The following is a 24,782-nucleotide window of genomic DNA, read 5'->3' on the forward strand; positions in this document are numbered from 1 at the left end:
CAATACCGGACTAGTTCATGGTTCACTAACAATACTACACCATCACATCGCCAGCTGCACAGGGACGCCTAGGACGTGCTCGCCTAGTTATTCCTTCCTCCTGTGGTTGACTTCCATCTGTTGTCGTTCCAGATGGACCAACAACAGCGCCGCTAGGACCTACTGCATCCTTTGGTCATTTCTAGTAAGTCATATACTCCTATCTCCTGTTTCGGACATATACATGTTATTTCTGATGCATCTTGTCTTACGCCTGCCTTTTTAAACCCTTAACTAAGTTGGATCTTGAATGCAAATAACGTGGGGACTTAGAGTTGTGTAAGATCCTAAGATCCCGAACACATATATCTCTTCACTTTATGTATGAAAGATTGTTTCTTTCCAGAAATAATGTGACACGTAGACATCGGGAAGTATACCACAATCACCGGCTGTAGCAAGTACATGAGAGCAAGGCAGGTGCCAAAGCTTAGGCTTCGTACAGTTGCAACTGCATCTGCCATCCTACTTTAGGACACATTTCTGCATAGCTTGCCTACGGTAGATACCACGCCTGCTCCTATCAACACAAATTACTTCATATTGACAAATCTATGCCCTTTTGCCCTTAACTATTTTATGTACCATGTCCTTAGTAACTCCAGTCCCATAAGATATATTGTTGTGTACCATTGAGGTATCAATTTTCTTGTATAGGTCCTTGAGGTAGGCCTATGTGCCATGAAGGATAAATTCAACAATACCAACCAATGGCATTCCTCGCACTCCTCGCATTACCCAGTTGTAAACCTCAGCCAGATTAGTTGTCATTATGTCATATCGAGAACCATCGGTGTTGTACAAGAGGACCCACTACTCCTTTGGCTCATTCTCAATTCAATGCGAGAAATTCCGAATCGATGATGCCGACCTCCGTCTCATACTAGGTGAATTGTCATGCAGTGGACACTACAACAAATCTGGGCTTTTGTGACGATTACCTGATGACAGAACACATATCTGTCATAAACAGAGGCTGTTTATGACGACTGTTCACAGGATGATAACTGTTTATGACCAAACCCTGTATCTGTTATAATCATCGTCACACTATACTCTGCATGGGCTCTATGATGATAGCACGATGACAATAGTGGATCGTCATAAAATATAGAACTATTATATTTTTAGAAACAAAAAAAATATTGTTATACTACATTGCTACTAGACCACAAATTGTTTGTCCTAGGTGGACTCTTCTTGTCTACAGCATTTCTAGTCTCTTATTTTAGGATTTAGGATTGAAGTCATCTCTACTCTCATTTTATGAATGAAAAAAAAATCAAAATTATGGCGTTTCATTTTATCATGGCTAAAATGGCTATAAATTGGTCTAAATTATTCTTTGAAATTTTCCATGAATCTTCGGAGCACAATAACAAATTTTAATACCACAAAGTTCATTTAACTTATTAAAATAAATAGAAAACAAATTAAAATTCCTCTCTATGTCTTTGGGCCTTTTTTGGCCCAAGTATTACTCTCTCCCTCCCTCAGCCCGCAGCCTCTCTCTCCCTTCTCTTCCCTTTTCGGGCTGCCGGCCCAGCCCTTTTTCTCCTCCTTTGCCGACAAGTCCATTTTACCTCCCTCCTCTCAATTCAAATAACTTTTCACGTAGTAAATGATTTCAAATGAAAAACTTGTCAACAACAAAGTTGTATAACTTATCAAGATCTACAACTTTTGTTTTGGTCATTTTTCTATATGACTTTATTTCAATAATTTGAATTTGAATTTCAAATTATAACAACTTCAAACAACGTTTTCAAATACTGAATGATTTTAACTGAAAAAGCCATCAACAACAAAGTTGTATAACTCATCAATATCTATAACTTTTATTTTGGTCATTTTTTTATCCGACAAAGTGATAGTAACATTTTTCACGAAATTTAGATATCTCTCTTACACTTTATAAAACCATATAAGAGATATGTAAATTTTGTGAACAATGTTACTATCACTTTGTCGGATAAAGAAATGACAAAAATAAAAGTTATAGATTTTGATGAGTTATACAACTTTGTTGTTGATGACTTTTTCAGTTGAAGTCGTTCAATAACAAAAAGTTCTATTTGAAGTTATCAAACTTTGAATTTCAAATTTCAAATTGTTCAAATAGAGTCAGATGGAGAAATGACCAAAATAAAAATTTGCATCTCAACGATCTGTACAACTTTGGTTTTGGTGACTTTTTCCATTCGAAATCATTTATTAACCCCAATTTTTGTTCGAAGTTGTCAAATTTTGAAAATTCAAAATTTCAATTGTTCAAATGAACTTACTTGTAAAAAGGACCAATACAACATTGGTAGATCTCGATGAGTTCTACAATTTTGCTGTTTATGATTTTTGCATTTGAAACATAAAAATCAGCCTAAAATTAAATTTAAAGTTCTCATAAGTTTAAGGTGAAATGTCCATTTTGTCCATAAAATTTCGTAACTACCCTCAACACACCAGGGACAGTTTGGTAAATTCGCATAGGATTGCTTCTTATCCATATACTCTGTTCTCAAAACCCTAGCCAAACTCCATCGATCCACTCAGCCGCCGCCACCATCTACTCACTCTCCTCCTCCATCCACTGCGCCGTCTGCATCTCCTCCCCCAGCCACCTCTTCGCCCTTCCCCGCCTCACTCCCCCACCCAGGGAAGGACGGTGGCGCGCGGATCCGCCGCCTCCCGTCCTCGGGAGCGACGGTGAAGCATGAATCTAGCGGCCTCCGTCCTCGGGAGCGGCCTGGTGTGAGCGGGAGCACCGGCAGCACGCGGATCCGCCCGCCTCCGCCCTCCAGAGCAGCAGCGGAGGGCTTAGGAAGGCGGGAGCGAGCGGCTACGGTGGCGGCGGCTGCGGCAACGACGGCGATGGTGGCTACAACGACGACGACGACGGCGACAGCTGCGACGGTAGCTACGATGACGACGATGATGATGACCAGCGGTGGCCGGCGACTTGCAATCGCGAGGCGGGCAGGTGGCGTGGGGCCGCGGGGGCGCGCCGGCGCAGGGTAGCGGTGCATGGCAACGGGCGAGCGACGCGTCGGCGCCTCGGCACAAGAGCTATACGCCGTCGCGGCGGCCAGCGAGTCGGCAACCAGGAGCACTGGACCAGTAATGGTTGCACCGGAATGCCAACCAAAGGTCTAGCTCCAAGCGTCGTTCACTCATCTGTCCATGTGCACGGCTAACGGCTGGTATATTCAGTGAGTATTTCTAGGATCTCTCTCTGGTTTGGTTTTTCTCTTAGCAGAGTGAGATTAATTGAAAAGTTGAAACCTAGAATGAGTAAACTCAGTTCAGTTCAAGGCATGTTTTTGTGATTTGTATGCAGAGAATTGAGATCCTGTGTCTTTACTTCCTGGTTCAATTAGCAATGAGTAAAAATGAAGCGCTGCAATTAGGAATGATTAATTATATTATTGTGAACAAGTTTTTTATTTGACTCAACTATACTATGACATGTGGGCACACCCATGACAAAAATCTGACCCTTGTTTTCTGCTAAATTCGAATGCGCTGTTAAGTTTAAGTACACTGGGTTTGTTTGCTTAGCTTGTTCTTCTGATCGTATAGTCACTAGAACAGGTGCTTTACTGGTACAGGTGGACCTAATTACTTTTATCATAATTCATGAGTGAATTGGAGGCATCGCACAACTCAAATTGACTTGAGGATCATAACTCAAATTGACTTGAGGTTCATAGCTTGGACAAGTGAGCAATCCATCCAAGGAAATTAACTAACTGAACCAAAGGGTGGAATTTGATGGCACCACTTCTTTTGGGCTTTCTGTTTTGCAATGGGCTTCCTGATAAGTTCTTTCAAGAAAAATGCATGGTTAACTAATTATAGTTATGAAGATGTTTATGCCTGCCCAACCGATCAGAGCTGTTGTTTACTGCTTTGATCTCTACTATGTACCAAACTTACCACATGCATTCTTCTTGAAAACAAACACCTTTTTTTTGTTAATGTTAGGTGTGGTAGCATTAATCTGAACTCAGTTTAATCCAAGTATATAGATCATGATATCTCCAAGGAAGAAATTTTTTTCTAGCTTTTTTTTGTTAATATTAGGTGCGGTAGCATTAATCTGAACTCAGTTTAATTAATCCAAGTATATAGATCATGATATCTCCAAGGAAGAAATTTTTTCTAGCTTGGATCCTTTAGTGTAGTCAGTAGAAGAAGTAGGAAGGGAAGCTACTGCTGCATCTCCACCTCAGTCTGTAGTTCATAAAGCTGAAAATGTCACTGGTAAAAGGGAAGCATCACCTCCTGAGAAGAAAGGTCATGGCTAGCATCTCTCTGACTCCTTCTGTAATCCAATATAATGTCTATCACAGAAATATCCCTTTAAGAATGTAAATAAGATGTGAGATTTTTACTAAATTGGCTATAAACTTGCTCAAAGAGTACATGTTCCTTAAAATCATGTTCCTTAAAACCCTACTCAACTAACAGATTTGCCTAGCAAAACCGGTTACTAGTCAGAAGCTTCTGCAACTCTAATGCAATGTTGTGATCCTTTCTTCTGATCCTTTCTTCATCTGTGTTGCAGAATGTAACTACAGGAATGAGGGCCTCGGGACTGCAAGATCAGGTGGCGCTGGTGAGCATCGGCGGATGGAGCCCTAACCAGGGCGTGCCGCAGCCGGCCATCATCCTCAACCCTTCCTTCTCGCGCCACAGACGGGGCCTTTGCCCTGGGCGGCCATATTGGGCGGCGGCAATGGGATTGAGCAACCGCACTTTAAGTATAGAACTGGAGCCAATGGAATTGAGCACTACTGAACAAGGCAAGTAACTTGGATTCTTGTTCTTTTGTCCTTATATGTGCTATGCTTCATTCATATCAAGTGCAGGATCTTTTTATTGACACCTATAAATGTTTTATGTTAGGCACCCTCACTGGCAGTAGACAAGTGGAGCCAAGGGGGAAGACCATGGGCACTGCAATTGACAGTGAGCCCACTGCAATTTATCTCTCTAAGGAGTTGCATTGCAGCAAAACTAAATGTTTTAGTGAACCTGTGAAGAAAGCTATAGTAAGTACTAAACTATTACTTCTTCTTTCCTTCTTTTATTAAGTACCTTATGCAATGAACCTTTATTTATATAATAATGCAAAACTGAAACCTTGCTTTGATTGCTAGGAGGATATGCATGCCCGGGAAGTCCTCACTTCACCATCAGTAGAAGATGGGCAGCCAGCTAAGACTTCTATTGAAGCTGTTTCCAAAGTGCTGCGGAAGTCGAACACATTTTTGCGCAACGTCGGAATTTAGCAGCTCGCTGCCAAGACAACCAATGTGAGAAAGAGATACAAGTTGAACTAGATGTAAAGAAGCTAGAGTCTGCAGTACTTCAGGAGGAGCTTGAAAGATTGAAGGCACAGGTACTTGTGTAGTTGGATGGTGGATGGATCATTTTGTATTCATGTTTTGTGCTTTTGTATGGAACATGATGGAAACTGTATTCTGGAACTTGCTTTTGTATTGGCTGGAAAATTAATTATGGCTGGAATGTGATTATAATATAATTATGCAACTGGCTGTGATTTATATTCTATGATTGCTTTTTAATTGGGCTGGCCCATAATATGGGCTAGAATTGTACTGTTGGGCTATAATGAAAAAAAAAACGTAAAAGCAAATTTGTAGCTGGGTCAAAAAAAAATATTTGGGCCAATTGTAATTGAAAATAAAAAAGCCCATGCTATATGGGCCGAATGTGAATTGCCACGTCATTTGCTACATCACCCGCCTTGTCATCTGCAACATCACATGTCATCGTACACGTGGCGTTATTCAGTTCAATTTGTTATGAAGAATTTGTCTTGTCATTCATCAATGACAGGAGAACTATCGTCACTGTATCAATGACGATGTCCTCTGGTGGTCACAGAAGCTGGTTAGTGACCCACCTTCTGTGATGACAACCATTTCGTCACTGTGAACTATCATCACTGTATCAATGACGATGTCCTCTGGTGGTCATAGAAGTTGGTTAGTGACCCACCTTCTGTGATGACAACCATTTCATCACTGCGGGCAGTCAGTGACAGGAAACAAGCTGTTATCCTCATAATGTAATCGTCACAGAAGCCCAAAATTCCTGTAGTGGGACCTAGAGCTACTGGAGGCTTGTCACCTTCAACCAGTGGCCAGCGAGATTGCTCGTCCATTTGCTTGGTTTTCAACTCATCCGACCTTTTCCACAACTCGTTGAATTTCTACTATTGATTTTGTGCACAAAGCCTCTTAAAATGATTCATCAGGTGCTTGTTCTTGAATTGCCTGTAGAAATTAGCACACATGTGACGCATGCACCATCTACTCTGAACATTAGGCCACCTAGCCAGAAGTCCCTTCTTATCCCAATCTTTTTGCAAGTAGTCAATTGCCCGTAGTATGCTTGCATGACGATCATGTATAATGCAAACATCTGGCCTCTTATGCATGACTTTGGTGCACACTTTCTTGATAAACCAGTACTAGCTTTCAATGCTCTCACTCTCAACAAATGCAAAAGTCATAAGTAAAACTTGATTGTTCCCAAAAGCTCCAATTGCTGTCAATACCTGACCCCTATATATACCGGTCAAAAATGTACCATCGATGCACAATATAGGACATCAATCCACAAAATACGTTCATGCAAGCACTCAATGCGAAAAAAGCTCTGTGCAGCATTCTCTTGTTAGGCTCATCAGATGATGGGAATGTATGAATGTCGAAGTAAGTATTACTATCTTCTTAGAATTGCTGGCTAACAGGCGAAGCAAATTATCATAAGATGCTTCAAAGGTGCCATACATCATCTCGATAATCTTCCGTTTCTCCATCCATGCTTTGGCATAGCTTATGGTGCATATGAATTTGTCTTCATTGTGGCTAATAATTAATCTTGGTTCAAACCCAATGTTGCGGACAATGCTGCTATACATCTTAGTTGCAATAAAAGCTGAAGTGATGTTGCGGTGGTACTTCTCCACCCCTTGTAAGTGGCATTTATGCTCGGTCACAATGCTTACTTTTCAATAGTCATTCCATTTACCCTTATATGCATGAACATGCCACTGACACTCTTCATTCACACACCTTGCTTTGTACACAGATTTGGTTGACTTGGCCACCCTAAACTCTCTCTACAATGAGACTGCACAATGCTTCACCGCCTCCTTCAGATCCTCCGAATGAGCATACCTAGCACCCTAAATTACCTTGTTCTCCTTGTATTCTCAAGTTACATGATGCCCCTCAGAGATAACAAGGCCTAAAAGTCCTCATTTGTCCAATCAGCAGGCATTACATCATCTTGCTCGTCAAACGATGCATCACCCTTCACTTGCTCGAGTTCATTTGCTTGATCAAGTTATCTCGTTTTATGTTTTCTTTGTTTTACCATCGGCATATTTTAATGCCCATGTTACTACCATACATATCTCATGCTATCAGCACAGATTCTACCTTCTTGATGAGAGAACAGATGTGAAGGGAACATGACACGTGAGACTTAGCTTCATCAACAACAATAGCTACTACAGTTGCCCTTTGTCCCTATTGATGGCGATCCAGACTCAGTTCGATCGTGTTGTTTTTCTCTTCATCCCGTCACTCCAGTCACCCTTTATCCCGAGGTCGATTGATTGGGAGCCATTGGATCGATCAACTTTCCATCGACATGCCATAATCTTGACTGCAATTCATAGGCACAACTGGGGGCGACGTGCAACCAAACCATACGAAGGTGTTGAGCACCACCCAAATATAAATTCCTTGTATGGCTAGTGATCCAAGATTGGGTTTGGATGACTTGCAGACTGTATTGAATTGAAGAGGATGACCAAACCAACAAGTATGCCCTTGTGATTCACCTATCTGCAAAATGCAAGCTCAACGCCAAACAGTTTGGGCAGCAATGTAACCATGGACCAACCTTGACTTTCATATGCATGACTCATGTAATGTATGGGAACACTGGGAAAACATATGGGAAAACAAAGAAACCCCTGAAGATGTTGATCATCATAGTCAATTGGGAGACGTGGTGCTAGCGCAATGCAAGAATCTTCTGACAAACCACAATAACCCCAACCACCATAGTAGAAACACTAGCTTAGGTGAAAGTAGGAGCAGCCGACACAAAGAGGGATGCCATATGTTCTTTCTCTTTCGGGCGTGCTATTCCTTTCCCATATATTAATAGAGAAGCAGCAATACAAAGGCCTAAAGAAATCTTTAGGCCTTTCTATTGCTCCTTCTCTATTAATATACAAGTGCAAAGCTTTAAAACAGGATGGATATGGGCCAAGTTCTTATAGGGATGAGATTGCCCTTCCTAAAAGATGTTTAGGATGTTAAGTAACTTTTAATCATGACATTTCATACTCTTTAAAATGTGTGTATTTTTTAACTTGGGGATGATACAGGCACATCCCTTAAAAAAAAGAATAACAACATGACAACAAGTGCAGGACAGGAAGAACTGCCCTTTTCTGGAATGATGATTTTAAGTGCACCAGCTACCCTAATCTCTTTGCTGTGACTATGTATAAGTCTGATTCAGTCAAGGCCATGTGTTCAAGACCCCTAGAAGATTCTTTTGCTCTACCCCTCTCGGATGAGGCTTATTCGGAATTCTTGCAACTTCAAGGGGTTTTGGACAGTTTGAATTTACAATCAGGGATGGGGGATGCTTGGAATTTTATCTGGGGCTCAGATAAGTACACAGCTAAGAAATTCTATAAGCTAAATTATTCTGCATTGCAACCCCCCAGACCCATGATTTGGATATGGAAAACAAAATGTGTCATGAAGATCAAAGTCTTTGCCTGGATAATGTTCTGTGATAGACTTAATACAAGAGATATGCTGGATAGAAGACATTGTGCCAAAGAAGATGATGATCTCACGTGTGTTTTGTGCAATGCGAACTGCAGAGAGACAAGGCTACACCTCTTCTTTTTATGTCCTTTCAGCATCAGGTGTTGGCAATACCTGGGAATTGAGTGGAATAATAATTTGGAGTTTTTCCAAATGATCTCCCTAGCAAGAATCAAATTTGCTCAGAAGGGTTTCCTGGAAATTTTCTTTTTGGCAGCTTGGCACATCTGGAAACAAAGAAATGGCTTCATATTTCAGAACATTCAACCCTCTTTCCAGGCATGGAGATCTCTTTTCGTCAAAGAAGTTCTTCTGCATATGTGCAGAATGAATGATCCTTTAAAGCAAACTGTTTTTAATTGGGTACAAACCTTATAGAATCTCTGTGTGACCCGCATGTAATCTATGTAACCTTGTAAATATTTTCTTTATTTATAAAATTACACTGCTGGGCAAAACCCTAGCAGTTTTCCTGGTCAAAAAAAAAAACATGACAACAAGTATCATGCCAAGAGAGCTATACTATAGACACAACCTTCATCCTCATTCACCAAGTTTTCATGTTTTTATAGTAAAACTAATTCAAATTGGTCTAGCTCATCACTAGACTGCAGGCATGACTATATTTGAACTATTTTCCTTAAGTATAGGTTGCACACTTATCCATAGACTGCTCAACAATATCAGCAAGGGAATCGAACCCATATTTTCCATGAACCTCATGAATGGTTAGTCAAGGTAATCAGCATGGGTACAATGACAAAGGCTTTTACATTACATGCCATTCCCAGCTAGCTCACTGGAGGATATTGGTTGGTTCCACCGTGATCGTAAGCACTCCAAGCATATAAAATATTAGTGATACATCATTGGTGTCGTACTGTAGTCGGCTTAACTATATGCCTGCAACTAAAAATTATGATGTGATTCCCTAGTTGATACAAAGGCATACTATAGAATATATCGATGCAAATGTGTTATGATAAACTCAATACAAATGCAAGGATGGCCATCAACGTGCTCTAGTGAGCGACAAACACAAGCAGACTAATGGGAATTCAGCTTCCAAAAAACTAGAACTCGAGAGACGCTCCACTGCACTAGAGAAATCAGCCATAGTTTCACCTGAAAATCCAAAATGCTGCACTATTACAGGCTCGAACACTGCTCTTGTCATTGAAGCCATTATGTTTGGACTAGGCAACATTCCATCTGTGGCATGGAAAGCATCATAGACCATCGTCTTGTTGATTCGAAATGAACCCTCATCTTCAATGATCGAATCTAATTCCTTGTCCAAAGGTGCATAGATAGGTATGTGGAATGTGTCAAACTTCTCTTTGCTTATCATACCCTACAAATAAGTTAAAGTATTCTCAGCAAACCTGGAAAGAAACCTTGATTCCAATAATTAATTCATGAAGTTCCTTGTTACAATAAAATGCCATGAGCTAAACTTAAAGATAGAAATTGTGATATTGCACGAATATTAACCATTTTTTTCGTGTATAGAACTTGGATAGGAGCCATGGCAAAAAATATTTGCCAGTTTAATTTTCTGTCCCAAAACATTCAAACTTTTAACCGTCGGATCGCATCGAGATTCGTGTGGTGAAGGGGAAAGAATCTTGCAAGTTTGCAGGGGGGAGTCAAACTCCAGACCTCGTATGTAGATGCTTAATGTGGTAGCGAACCGGCCATGCACTTGTTTGCTCCAGTTACATACCGTATATACATAAGTTACATTGTAATTATAGTGTAGTTACAATATAATATTAAACACCAATTACACTCTAGTGATATCAGAAAGTTTTTCATAAAAAAACATTAACTTACTCTCGATGCCATGTCGTTCAAGGCTACGGCTAGCAGCTTCCATACTTGAGTTGACTTGGACGCATGGTTGCTTGAGCATCTGCCAACCAATGAGAAAATCAGCTGACCTCCAAGAACTAGTTCTTGAGCCCTCAAGGACAAGAACAGCGTGAAATCCTTTCTGAACTGTCGAGCATAAGCATTGTCAACAATTTCACGGTTCAATAGCCTCAATTTATCGTCACTATCGTACATTGGGATTTTACTCTTCACAAGCTCTTCAGGTGCCTGCTTGTAAAAAGGCACAAGTGGTGAATATTGACCAATTATTCCATGGCAACATATATGGGGGATTCTTATGCTGTTCACATACATATAGTTAACTGAATCTAGTTGCATGCCTACCTCTGATAACCAATGCAGGCTGATGGAGGAGCAGAAGAAATGCACTGAGGTCGATGTGAAAAGCCTATCATAAAATGACCCAGGTACCATGCTGGTGACAATGATGTGATGGGAGGAACTGTCCTGGCCATGCTTGAATTCTCCCAAACTTTTTGCAACGGTGTTGAAGTCATTGCATGGAAGATCGTTCAAGAAAATGCACATTTCTGGTTGTGGCTGCTTGTGTTCCATGCAATAACGGTGGATGGCGTTGACCATAGCTGAAACGAGAGTGAGTGCGTTGGGGCCGGAGGAGCAACCCAAGTCTGCGATTACCATGCTCTTGGGGAGAGCTGCTCCGCAAAAGGCTTTGATGGCATCCTCTATGAGAGGTTTCATCCTATCTTGCGCTGTTTTCTGCAAGTGTAATTCTTTCTTAGATATTATGCTTGTTTTACTGAAGAGTGTGTTCTATAGAAAAATAATAAGCTGGAAGCAGAACCAAATTATATAGTACAAAGTGGAGATGCTTTCCATTTCACAATGCTGCTAATTTACACATTATCACGTGCGAGGGGAACACCGTACCCCCGGGCATACTACAGAAAATTCTAGATAGTGGGCTTCTTCAATATTCCTCAGAAAAGCCAAAATTTGCAATTTTGGTTTTTAAGAATAATCTTAGGTATAGAATAATGAAATTAAAAATAGCTGACAAGTTTATAGCAACAGCCTTAGAGGAAAAAAAAAGTGCCATGAAGAGCCTAACTGATAGAATCCTACAATAATTTATACATACATAAAAATTATATATGCATATTTACAAACAGTTTTTTTTAAAGAAAAAGAAAAGTAAATTTGCTGCTTGACATTGGGTTCTTGATTGACATTATAGAATTTTAACCACCGTCATTATTTTCTTTGTACTGAAGTTCTTATGCTTAAGTACTCATAATGGAACATAGTCTACAATAAAAACATGAACATGAGCATGTAACAAATGATTTGTACTACACAATAAGAACTTATATGAGGTAACTCCAAAAGCCGCAATCTCATTCCCCGCTTGGCCAGAGACCGCAAGTGGCTATGGTGACGGCAGCAGCAACCACATCCCTAGCCACGGCCGCTGCTGCCCTCGCGGCGTGGCACAGGGCCCCCCGCAACCGACACAGTGTTGTCGCCAATGATCTGGCTAACCATCGGAAAGAAGGAACAAGTGGATCTAGCTGGTATTTTCTTGGGTGATTTTTTGATGTTTCAGTCTATGTATATGGATGTTTGATTAGTAAGATCAAAGTGTTTCAATGGGGTGTTTTTATGGTGTTTCTTTTTCGTCTTCGATTTCACTCGGATCTTGTTGATGTTGCCATGGATTTAAATAATTTGTTTTATATGTTAAAGCAAATTGTTTCATCTGGTGATCCGATTGTGTTTCACTATTTTCAAGAACTGAAGCATTCTTTCACTAGTTGTCTCATGACTTTTCTTGGAAAAAATAGTGCGAGAAACCTATTTGGCACACATTTGTGCTTTGCTCCATTTTCTGTCGACTTCTATGGGTCTATAGGGCCAAACAAATATGCTTTTTTTTCTTATTCTATTGAGTGAATTAAAATTGATTGAAATTTTTGATAGATATAACTCAATTTTAAAAATCTTCATATGTATTTTAGAATATTTCAAATTCAAACTTTCAACTAAATATTTAAAACTTTCAATTCATATTTTCAAAATTTTCAACTCAAAATTTAAAACTTTCAACTCCAATTTAAAATGTTCAACTCATATTTTAAAACTACTGACTCGATATATGAAACTTTGAACTCAAAACTTTTCAAACCTCAACCCAAACTTTGAAAATTTTCAAATTAAATTCAAAACTTTCAGTTGAACTTTTTAAAACTTTCAACTTCAAATTTGAAAATTCATATCCAGATTTAAAATATTCAAATCAATTTATTTTATTATTTTATTAAGAAATTATTGTAGCGCTTAGCACTAATCACGATAATTAGACAGACGAAGGAGACGCATAGGCCACACTTTATTTTTGCTGAATGGGCCTAAGATCGATCTAAATTTAGTGGTTACGTGGCACATCCAAGCAGTGTTTTTGAATTTAAGATGGAAAAACTTTCAGGCCCATATTTAATCGCCATTTTGGGCCAAGAACAAGCCTTCCAAGTAAGCCTTTAGCATTAATTTTACTATAGTTGATACCCCGCACTTTGCTGTGGGATATGTGGATTAATGCATGTTATACATCATAGAAATGGTAGACATATATCTTTAAATAATGTGAAAATAATGTGGAGATAATGATTTGACATTGCTTGCATATTGAGTTCTAAAAATACAATAAAATTGTAAATGATATGTCATGTTTGCATGATATTTAAAATACTATAGATAATAATTGTTAGTGGGTGATGATGTGGCATACTTGCATATGATTTAAAATACTCTAGATAATAATTGCTAGCTGATAATGATGTGGTACACTTGCATATTAAGCTTTAAGTACTTTGTGGCATATTTCTTTTGGATCATGGATTTGGATCTCTTTTCAACTACATATGTACCAATCAAACTCGATCATTTCATGAATATCAGGAATAACTAGTACAATTCAAGGAATATTTCCTCATCATAGACATCAGTAACTCAGAAATCAGCCAACAAATTTAAGCCTTGCAAATCAACTGAAGCCTATTGCGGAGTACATAAATATACCTGAATTGTGGAGTTGCGAGCATAGCTTGTTTCGCCCTGCCCTGGATTCATATGGAGAATTTGTTTTGTGGCCATGGCACAGTTTCAATATCTGAATGTGCTTGCTATGATTTGAAGGCTGGGCAACTGGTTACCTATTTATAGGCTAGCTTGCAAATGCCCTTGATGGTCATCATCTGGACTGGAATTAATTGTTCAGATGCTGACCTGATGATGTTTGAACTATAAAATAATTTAATTACTTTTACTGTCTTCAGATATATTCCTTTTAAATTTGTAAAATGTGCAATCATTATCTATCTAACTACAACTAGTATTTTCATGCAATTATTATGAGTAAATTTTGTAAAAGTACCGGTACATCATTGAAACCATGAACAAACTATAAACTTATGCCACAATATGATTGAACCACAGAATTAGTGTTGAAATTATCACAAAAGTACATATCAATTTGCAGTACTATCTGAAAACTTTGTTAAATTATTGGACAGCTCGCATTGTTGTACTCCCTCCGTACTCGTAAAGAAAGTCGTTTAGAACAGCGACACGGTCTCCAAAACACAACTTTTACTTCTTATTTCTATAAAAAATATTTATTGAAAAGCGCTATATGCATACTTTTATGAAAGTATTTTTCAAGACAAATCTATTCATATATTTTTAAATTTTTAAACTCAACAACTTGAGAGTTATTCATAATTTATATTCCCAAGGTTTGACTTAAACATTGTCCTAAACGACTTCCTTTACGAGTACGGAGGGAGTATATCGTATTGGAACTTTCAAGTCCATAATTTGATAATAAAATTGATTGTAAATCTGTAATTTTACAGTTGATGTAGAAAATATAGCTTTGGTTTTGTAAAATTCGCTCTTTTGTGAGAACCTATGATTAAACTGAGACTAAACAACTTGGATTCGCCATACATATGCTTCTATTTGTCCCATTAACTAGTCATTTTAATCTGGGTACAGTTTGACATAGTTTTCAACATAAAACTTTGACCATTTATTCTTTACAACACTATCAACTACTATGAAATTAACACCATATAAACAAGTATGAATCTAAAGATATCTCCATACAAAAAATACATAATTCATCAAAAAATGCAAAATGCATTTGTAAGCATAATTTTTTGTTACAAAAACGTTGTACCTAATGTTAGTTTTTTTTTAATAAATTCAAGTCTCATATTTTATGAAGACTGATGTTGGTCCACAGGTTTACCTCATTTAAATTATTAGCACTTGTTAATTAATGTTACGCCCTCCGTTCTTCAATAATAATCACTCTGCATCTTCTATCACTTATATCTTGTTGTAAATATAATTATTTATAATACTATTTATTTATTCGATCAATCACCACTAATTAAAATATGTTCCCATCTTACCCCACATACCCTCCCACACCCATCCATCCTTATTTATTGAGGGGCACTAAAGTATTTTATTCTCAATCTTAATCTCTGCTAAGCAACATAGAAATCATTATATTTTAGTAGACATATTGATCAAAACACATATATAGAACAAGCCAACAAAAAATATGAAAAAACCGTCGCAATTATTAGGAGAGGGTGTTAAAAAATGAGTAAAGTGGAGCGGGTGGGGGGCTAAGGAATTAATGGATCCAAACTAGAAGTTTTTAGTAGAAGTTTCGTGTATGGTTGAAGATTGATTTAGGTCGACAAGTGTAGCTATGGAAGAGTAGGGTCGAGATTAGAATTCTACTAAAGAAAGTATGGTGGTGATAAATATTTTAAACCAAATGATTTGGTCTTAATTATTAGTTATTTAAGAAAGAAGATAGTACTTCTGTGGCCATGAGATTTTTTGTGTGATACGAGAAAAAAACAAATCGCATAGACCCACAATGAAGACAACAATGCGGACAGACTGTTCGGATGATGAAAGAATATAAATATCATTTATGGCTGCCCGTACAGGATTTGGACTGTAGTAGCAAATGTGTCTATCAATAACAATCCTGCATGCCATCTAGTATTTGCTCCACAGCTGCCCCTTCTATGCTCACCTTTTCTGATGCATCCTCGTGAGTGTCTAGGGGAATATTATATTAGATATTCAAACCCTCTTTTACTTAAGGGCAACGCCAATGTCTAGTGCTCATGTGCACCTTAAGATGTAACCTACAAACAATTAGATATTGTTGTGGTATAATGCATAATGATTATAATCCTTAGCATGCTACAACATGGGCCCAATTCAAAATATAATACAACTAGGTGAGACCTTTATATTTGCTATGGTTAGTAGTAAGTTTGAGGTGGCGGCCCACAAGAAACTTTCAACTATTGCTAGTATGCACAATATATAAGGTGCACCTCGAGAATATATTTATTGTTTGAGGTCACCTTTTCAGCATGATGTGGTTGCCCTAAGCTTTTAATATGCAAAACCACCCTCAAAATTACTTTATGCGGTAGAATGAATGGTGTTGTAAATTTTAAGGGATCGGATATCCAGTTTAAAAGTTTAGAGTGCTATACATATCTAAATTTTAGGGTTTATATAGACTTTTTCCTTATATAAATGTGTTTTTCACATTTTCTTTTATTTTTTATCAGCATTGGCATATATGTTTAGTTAGAGCTAGTTTCTCCACCTCACCATGATGGGATGCTTGGAGGGATTAGCACCATTGGAAGGAAAACTATCAAGCTCTGGATTGCACACTACTCTCTCCGTCCCAAAATAAGTGCAGTTTTAGCACTGTCCATATTCAACGTTTGACCATTCGTCTTATCTGAAAAAAAATTATGATTAGTATTTTTATTGTTATTAGATGATAAAACATGAATAGTAATTTATGTGTGACTAATTTTTTAATATTTTTTATAAATTTTTCAAATAAGACGGATGGTCAAAGCGCTAAACATGAATATCTATGGCTGCACTTATTTTAGGATGGATGTAGTATATCATAAAGCACGTTTCACGGTTACATACTTGGAAGAACATGAAGCTCAGATCGGACAAGAGAGCATCAACTGATCAGACAGTTGCGTCCGAAAAAACCACATTACTCGTTTCAACGGATGGTTCTAGCTAGAATCATAGTGAAATCCTGACGTGGTGTTCATATTGTCTACCATGGGATGATAACACTGGGAAATGATATGACATCAATCAAGTCATCTTTTACACTACCAAGCAAGACGACAAAAGCAACATGCAGAGTGGATTTGGTTTAGGTGCAGTCACAAACTCACAATAGTGACTACAACTTACTCCCTCCGTCCCAAAAAAAGACAAACACTAGTTTCCGTGACCAACATTTGACCGTCCGTCTTATTTAAAAAAATTATGAAAAAAAATTAAAAAGACAAGTCACGCATAAAATATTAATCATGTTTTATCATCTAACAACAATGAAAATATGAATTATAAAAAATTTTTATATAAGGTGGACAGTCAAAGTTGAATACAGAAATCCAGGGTTTGTCTTTTTTTAGACGGAGGGAGTAAGCAGTAGCAGTACACACATTCGATGCAAACCGGATAGCTCAGATCACGCAGTGTACTGTCCAGGGCACTGTAGCAATAAATACTATAGTAGGATTAGTTGATTCCTTTTGTTTTCTAGGTGCAGTGGGGAACAAGACACATCTTCAGCTTTGTCGGTTATTGTGTTGCTTCACATACGGTGGCTTCCCTTTCTTAGACACTGTTTGTGTACTCCCTCCATTCTAAATATTTGACGTCGTTGATTTTTTTAAACATGTTTGACTGTTCGTCTTATTCAAACACTTTTATAAAACATGTACAACTATATATATACATAAAAGTACATTTAACAATGAATCAAATAATAGGAAAAAATTAATAATTACTTAACTTTTTTATAAGACGAATGGTCAAACATGTTTTAAAAAGTCAACGGCGTCAAATATTTAGGGACGGTGGGAGTATTTCTTAATGGTGGTTTCCCCAATGATTGGTTATAAGTCGTTTTCATGACGACTATCAAATCAGAATGATAAAATCAAGAAAATTTTCTCTTTGATATTTCTAAATATCAGTAACAATAGCCGTGCAACGTCGGGTTGACGACTTATCTTATTAGTGGGTGGTCATAGTTTACAAATGCTTTATTAATTAGCAGTGACATAGTTTCCTGACCCAACGGAAGGAGATAAGCAATCTATATATTAGCATCAGATAAATAAAATCTAGTATAGCATCGGATCAAAGGCTGCTGTCACAAAGCAAGATTTAGTGGTGTCACTCATTGAAAAATTAAAAGAGTACCTAAACTAATATGGAGGTTATTGGTGTCATGTGACACAACTCTATATATACTGCACAAGTGTGAAGGTATGTTCCATCTTCCATGTAAAGGTCTACTATGTCCAAAGCAACAGCGAGCAGCTGTTATTCTGCCCAACAGTGATTCGAAACCCAAATAGAATAAAAAATGCATTTTCAGTGCAACAGAAATGTTAATGCGAGGTAAAATGTTGTGATAACCACACCTGAAGACTTGAATTAACTGTGTTAAGCACAAAAAACAGGAAATTGAAGCGGCAAATTTGAGATTATATATTCATAGGAAGCAGCCAGTGCTTTTACGAACTTAATTAGAAATCTGTTTTCTGTGATTCTGGAGACAAACGCACTGGGCGATTGGAAACCAACCAAAAAAACTTAGGCAGCAAGTGTCTGCAAGATTAAAAGATGAACCACTTGGAACACCCTTTTTTTTCTTCTTCCTTTCTTTTTCGTTTCAGTTGCACCATTCTGCAACAACAGCTTAGCAGCGAATCTTCAGTAGAAGTCCCCGGCGAAAAAAAAAAATCTTCAGTTGAAGTCTGGGTTTCTTAATACAACAACCTTTGATTGGAACTAATTAAAATGATAATGCGCCCATAAATTAAGACCTGCTACTGTCATTTGTTAGGCCTCATCTGTAGAATAACAATAGGGAGGATTCGAAATGCGTGAGTGAAATATTTTTAATGATAAGCATAGCACATCCAAGAGACCGACACACTGAAGAGGATAAAAAAGAACATAAATACAAATTCTCCGTATGATAGATAGATAGATAGAGTACCCACATAGTGAGGGACAGAGTAAATCTTTCTTCCTCATGGATTCAGAATAGCTCGGACTGTCAGAGTGGAAGCATAATCACAGAGAGAAGGATAAAACTTAAGGTCAGTGTAGTTGCGATAAGGCCGCGGGAACGCCCAATGCTGCATTGGCATGTGTTTTGTTGAGACTTCAGAAGGATCTATATACAAATAAGGTGAGAAATGAACAGACTCAAGAAGATGAAAAAGCCAGTAGTATAGAGTCGGCCATTATGAAAGAGAGAGAACGCCAAGCGACTGCAGAGGAGGACTCGTTCTTGGGCTGATTTTGTTATTGGGCTGGGCTCACTAGTGGGAAAGAGATCATGTGCATCGACTCAAGGATCAAACATGTGTGCTGTAGAAAATTGATCTAACGGTTCTCCTATTTGAAGTGACGTAGCTGCACCAGGAAGCATGAAAATATTAGATATCTTAAACGTGCTAGATTCGCCGTGAGCTCAGCCAATCCACTCCATCGAATTTTGCAGAAAACCCCTCGTCTTTTCGGTATTTCGGATTAGGTTAGGTTCAGCTGATCAGAGCCGTTCTTTTCCACGCGTGTACGAAATCTAGCCGTTCATTCTCTATGTACGGCCTTTCCTGGTCGTGGAATCGGTGGGCGGTGCGCTCCCCACGCCGCCTCCTCGATCCCCTCTCTCCCCGATCCCCTTTCTCTCTCCCTTCTCCGGCGCCGCTTTCCTCGCCGCCGTCCCCTTCCGGTGTGCCGCTCCCCCTCCCCTGCATCCCGAGCTCCACCTCCACCGCCCTGCCGCCTCCTCGGCGAAGGAGCACAGACCCTAGCGACCTTCCAATTCGTCGCCGCCGCCCGACTCGCCGCGTCTCCACGCCGACATCGAGGTAAGAGCTCCCCCCCTTCTCCGGCGAGACGTGTCTTCTATGATTCTCCCCCCATTGTCGTCGCCGATTGGCCGGCGATGGATTACTGGCTCGTCTTCTTCCGGGGCGCCGGGGACAACATCTTCGACGCCATCGCCGTCGCGGCGTCCGACCACCCCGCCGCGCTCAGGTCGAGGCGGGACGCCATCGCCCAGCGCCTCTACACGGCGTACCGTCGGCGGTGCCTCCCACGGGGGGCACCGCCACCGAGGCACCGCCGCCGCAGCTGCTCCACCCCGAGGGCGCCGCTAGCGTCCCTAGCATCTGTAGCTCCGACCGCGCCAATGTCATCGCCGACGACGGCGGCGTCCCTTGCCATGAGGACCCCGTCGCCGCCGAGACCGAGCGCATCAAGGCCGTCCTCCTCAACGACCAAGAAAAGGTCATCCTCCTCTCTTTCTCCCTCCTCCACGCCGCCTCTACCTCCGCCGCCTACTGAATCTGTTCCGCCATGTTGTTGCAGTCAGAGGCGACGTTGCTCGAGCTGCTCCGGAGTCTGCAGCAGCTGGAGCTCACGGTGGACACCTTGACGGTGAGGCGACCGCTGCCGCATCCATTGATCGATTCGTCCATGCCAAACCAGCTCATGTGTTGACTAGGTGTTCATGCTGATTCGTCTTGCAGGTTACTGAGATTGGGAAAGCGGTGAGCAGCTACCGGAAGCACAACTCCAAGCAGATTCGTCACCTTGTTCAATTGCTCATCGAGTATGGCCATGTGTTCCATCTACTCTTGGATTGTTTATATTCAAATCAAATTTGTTTTCTTAGCCAGTTGCATTCCTTGACATGTTTGTTGTGAACCGCAGAGGTTGGAAGCGCATACTCGATGAGTGGATGAGCAGCTGAGACGCCATTGTAGGTAGGAAGCAAGCAAGAAAACTTAATCGTTTCAAGTTTCAACCTCTGTATCATGATTTAGTAGAGAATTAAGCATTCTGCAATGATATGATCTACAGATCATACTCCTCAGTCCATGCATCCCTCCGGCTTGGAGCAGCCGTACATGCACTAATTGAATTGTTATTATTATAGAGAGCAATCTTCGATTGGGTCATAACTTCTTGCTTGCGTTCCTGCATGAGTGAAGCTAAAATGGACTCTTGCATTGATGCAAATATTATCTTTAGCTGACCTTCCATTTTCCATCAGTTTTGAATGCAGTCTTTAGCTGACCTTTCATGTTCCATCAGTTTCCAGTTGTGTTATCGTGCTCTGTCAACCATTTCCATCTATTTATTTCTTCTTTTCGGACATACAAGTATGAAGCATTTTCTGTGTAAACATAGTCATGTTTCATACATACGTCTTACTGAAATGTAAATGTACTAGATTATATGTGAAATTATAGATTGAGTGGTTGACAACAACCAAAGAATTGGTTGTTGCCCTTACATCCTAATGAAATAACAAGCTACCAAAGTTACAGTATGTTTGAGGTTGGTAAGTCCAAACAGTATGTTTGAGGTTGGTAAGTCCAAACAACTAACAGTATTGATCTTTCGAAAGGATAGCTACACAACTATCTAGATAGTCTGAACATGGAATGGAATTGTTTCAGTGCAGGATATCAACAATGATGTGGCTGTAGACTAGTGATGTACTATCTGTTTAGACGGATATGCTGAGTTCAATGGTGGCATTTTGTTTTTATTTTTTTATTTTTGGGTTGACCTCCAGTCACCGATGAGCTGTGGTAGATTCAATTTAATCGCCATGACTTGTTTCCTTATATTTTCTTTTTTAAGAACTTTAATCTTACACATTCTTGTGGTGCAGTGCATTGGATGGAATTGTTACTTTGTGGCAAGTGCAGCCAAAAGGGTAGGCCTCATATTATTCTGATTTCTTATCATACTGTATTTTAAGTTGTTATTGACTAATTTTGCTGCAAATTGGAGCTCTAGGCAATGTTTTTACTCCATGGTTATATTGACATGAGGCCTGAAAGTTCTTTCATGTGATTGGTATTTGAAATGTGGACTTAATCTTTGTCTATGAAGCACATATTGTGAAAGCATTCTTAAAACCCCGCCTTAGCACTTATGTATTCTTTTTATCTCGCAAAAAGCCAAGTTAATTGGTCAATCCTTTCACTTTTCCTTTTTTTCATTGCCTCGTGAACCACATATTGTGAAAGCATAATTAAAAACCCATCTTAGCACCTATGTATTTTTGTTACCTCACACAAAAGCCAAGTTAATTGGTAAATCCTCTCACTTTACCTTTTTTGCATTGCTTCTCCTGATGCAACTTCACAATGCTGAGCTATTAAACCCAACAACTTATGCAACATAAGTGGCTGTAAAAGAATATGCCAACGCTTTCTACCAAGTGACATTTTTAACACTGGTACGACCAAATCCCCCAAACAGCTCTTCCAAATGTGTCAATGAACAGTTGGCTTATGAATCTAAATAAATTGTAATCCCTAACTTAAACATAGTATGGCGTATGGACATTGAAGTCATGACTTCATACACTACTGTTGACACTAAATGACTTCTTTCTTCCTGAATCTCATAGGACATTTAGCAAAAAATATCTTAGTGAAAATATAAAATAGTAATTCATGTAGCCGTAAGAAACTATAAAGTGTGCAATCTTACCACAACCGCATCTTTTTGTCCATTGATTTTAAGCATGATTTTAAAATTACATATATTTTACTCGCAGACCAGCCATCTCCTTGCTTAGCACAACAGATTGCTTTTCTCCTAAGCATAGGTGGCCTGAAGATGTAGCTTGGCATCCAGATGGTGAATTAATTTTTGCAATGTACAGTGCTGATAACGGCGACTCTCAAGTTTCAGTGATGAATCATAGCATATCAGGACAAGTAAGAACTCTGCTAGAAGTAGCACACTTCTTCACATCGATTGCAAGGTTTTCTCCATGTGTCGAGAATGCTCATTAGTTGTTATAATCCAATTAAATTGGTTCCACCGACAGTATAGTTGCATGAAGTACTATCAGCTTAGCTTAACTTGACTGTGCAAATTGATCAAGAAAATATAACGACACCTGAATGTTTTTTCCTGGTGGCATTCTATCTGCAAATTTGATTCTAGATATCTAATCATCTTAAATCTGGCTACCACATGATAGAAACAAGAGATGTAGTCTTTTAAGTTATTCATGTAATCATGCTCAGAGCTTCATCTCTTAGCATGTAACTTATTGCCTGCTAATTTATACTGTTTTTTGTGCTTGATCCTATCACGATTGACTGCTGATACTGTCTCAATTGAATTAACAGCCACATCACAGTAAATCTTTCTAGATGATCACACAAAAGTCATAAATTATTTAACTATCTTGTGCTATTTTCCCCTGGGAAAGGATGCATCAAGGGCTACTGTAATGTGTTCATGTCATTTGAAATGCTGAGGAATCCATCCTAATTTTTTTTATGGTACCATTTTCTTAAGAGTAACATATGACTGTCTGTATTGGATCATTACTAAAAGGTGTTTCTTTAACTAATCCTCCAAAACAGAAGAAAGTTAGTTTTCTACCAGTGAAGCCTCATACCAAGGAAATTATTAACAACATTAATTTCATGCCATGGTCTGATGTATGCTTTGTGACTGGTGGAAGTGACCATGCTGTCAACAAAAAGATGATTCATGGAACCACACAAAAGTGCACAAGGATTTGCATTCTTCTGCTGTCATGGGTGTTGCTGGATTACAGCAAAAAAAATGCAATATTATCAGTTGGCAGTGACAAGAGGATAATACCATTTGATCTGGCAGCTAGAAGGGCAGGGTCCAAGATTGTATTACAGATCCATGCGATTTCAACTTGTTATGATTGTAGTCTTATAAGGTTGTTTTCCTTCTTTGTTCCATACCTACTCTGCTAAAAAAAGAAGGCTAGCATGACGGTCGCATCCTAATAGTCGACGGCTTAGTTTTCTGTAGAGGACGTGGCAAAACGCATCTGGCCATCTGGTGTGGCTAATGGCTCGCTATTCATAACCTAAATAAACGATTCTCTGATCTTGCGTTTGCCTATTTCCTGTGAGTTCGTGGCCGTGCGGCGTAGCGCGCGTAATCATTCTAGTAGTATTAACGACAATGGGGATCAATTGTAGAGTACTCCACTTGAAAAGTGGTGCAAGTACGTAGTTGAATGTTCAACTTCTCGCTAGTCCTTACACGAAGACTACAGTAACGGTCATACGCAAATAGTTTGGCCTAAAATTGACATTTATATATTTTGATGCTGGGGTCACTAACACTTTTGACTCTTTTGACAGCACAGGAGATAATCTTGTAATACCGGTTCTCGATGAAAAGTCAGCTAGACTCTTCAAAAGTCAACGGGGTTGCTCGACTATTCTATAGCCACTGCTGCAGGCGGCACTAGTTGACGACTACTGCTATATGCTTGGAGCTGTTGTCAACAGCCACAAGGCCCACAACCGTAGCGGTTGTCATAAAGCCCATGGAGCAGGTGCACGGTCCGGTGAGTTTGTGTTGATCCAGCTGGCCAGGACCTCACTTCGGATTTCTCTGATGAGGTCTTGTCAATTTCGGCGGTGCGGGCTCACCCCATCCTAGTGGAGCTGCCTCTCCCCTCTCCGGTGCAGACTCTCTCCTCTCTCTCTCTCTCTTCGATGGCGCTGACAACAGAACTAGAGCGAGTTGTCCTCTCTCCTCCTCCGAGCGACGTGTGTGGATTGGGAGGCGCAGGTGCAGATTGGAGCGTCGCAGCATGGATCAAGGCGGCACAGCGAGCTCTCTCCACTCGACAGCGTCTAGAGCTCCGATCTGCCGACGGGTTGAGTAGCAGCAGCGTCCGATCGAGGAGGCCATTACCGCCTCGCCGTGCTCCTTAGCAATGCTACCGGTGCGACTCCGGCGGCAGGGCGGGGTGGGGTTGGCAATGAGGATGGCGTATTGAGC

The 24,782-nt window shown here is 39.7% G+C and overlaps 1 protein-coding gene and 1 pseudogene across 1 annotated transcript; one reads left to right on the forward strand and one right to left on the reverse strand.

The window, feature by feature from the left end:
* Nucleotides 1-9,760: 9,760 nt before the first annotated feature.
* LOC127777710 (anthranilate O-methyltransferase 3-like) lies at nucleotides 9,761-13,953 on the reverse strand. The gene is made up of 4 exons (XM_052304323.1): nucleotides 13,866-13,953; nucleotides 11,151-11,546; nucleotides 10,767-11,033; nucleotides 9,761-10,284 (listed from the first exon to the last, which is right to left on the reverse strand). The coding sequence occupies exons 1-4, from the start codon at nucleotides 13,938-13,940 to the stop codon at nucleotides 9,943-9,945; spliced, it is 1,080 nt and encodes a 359-aa protein (XP_052160283.1). The 5' UTR covers nucleotides 13,941-13,953; the 3' UTR covers nucleotides 9,761-9,942.
* A 5,626-nt stretch (nucleotides 13,954-19,579) lies between these two features.
* LOC127777695 (probable mediator of RNA polymerase II transcription subunit 26b) lies at nucleotides 19,580-21,642 on the forward strand (annotated as a pseudogene).
* Nucleotides 21,643-24,782: the final 3,140 nt, after the last annotated feature.

The sequence above is a fragment of the Oryza glaberrima genome, chromosome 6, assembly GCF_000147395.1.
Source record: "Oryza glaberrima chromosome 6, OglaRS2, whole genome shotgun sequence".
NCBI lineage: Eukaryota > Viridiplantae > Streptophyta > Magnoliopsida > Poales > Poaceae > Oryza > Oryza glaberrima.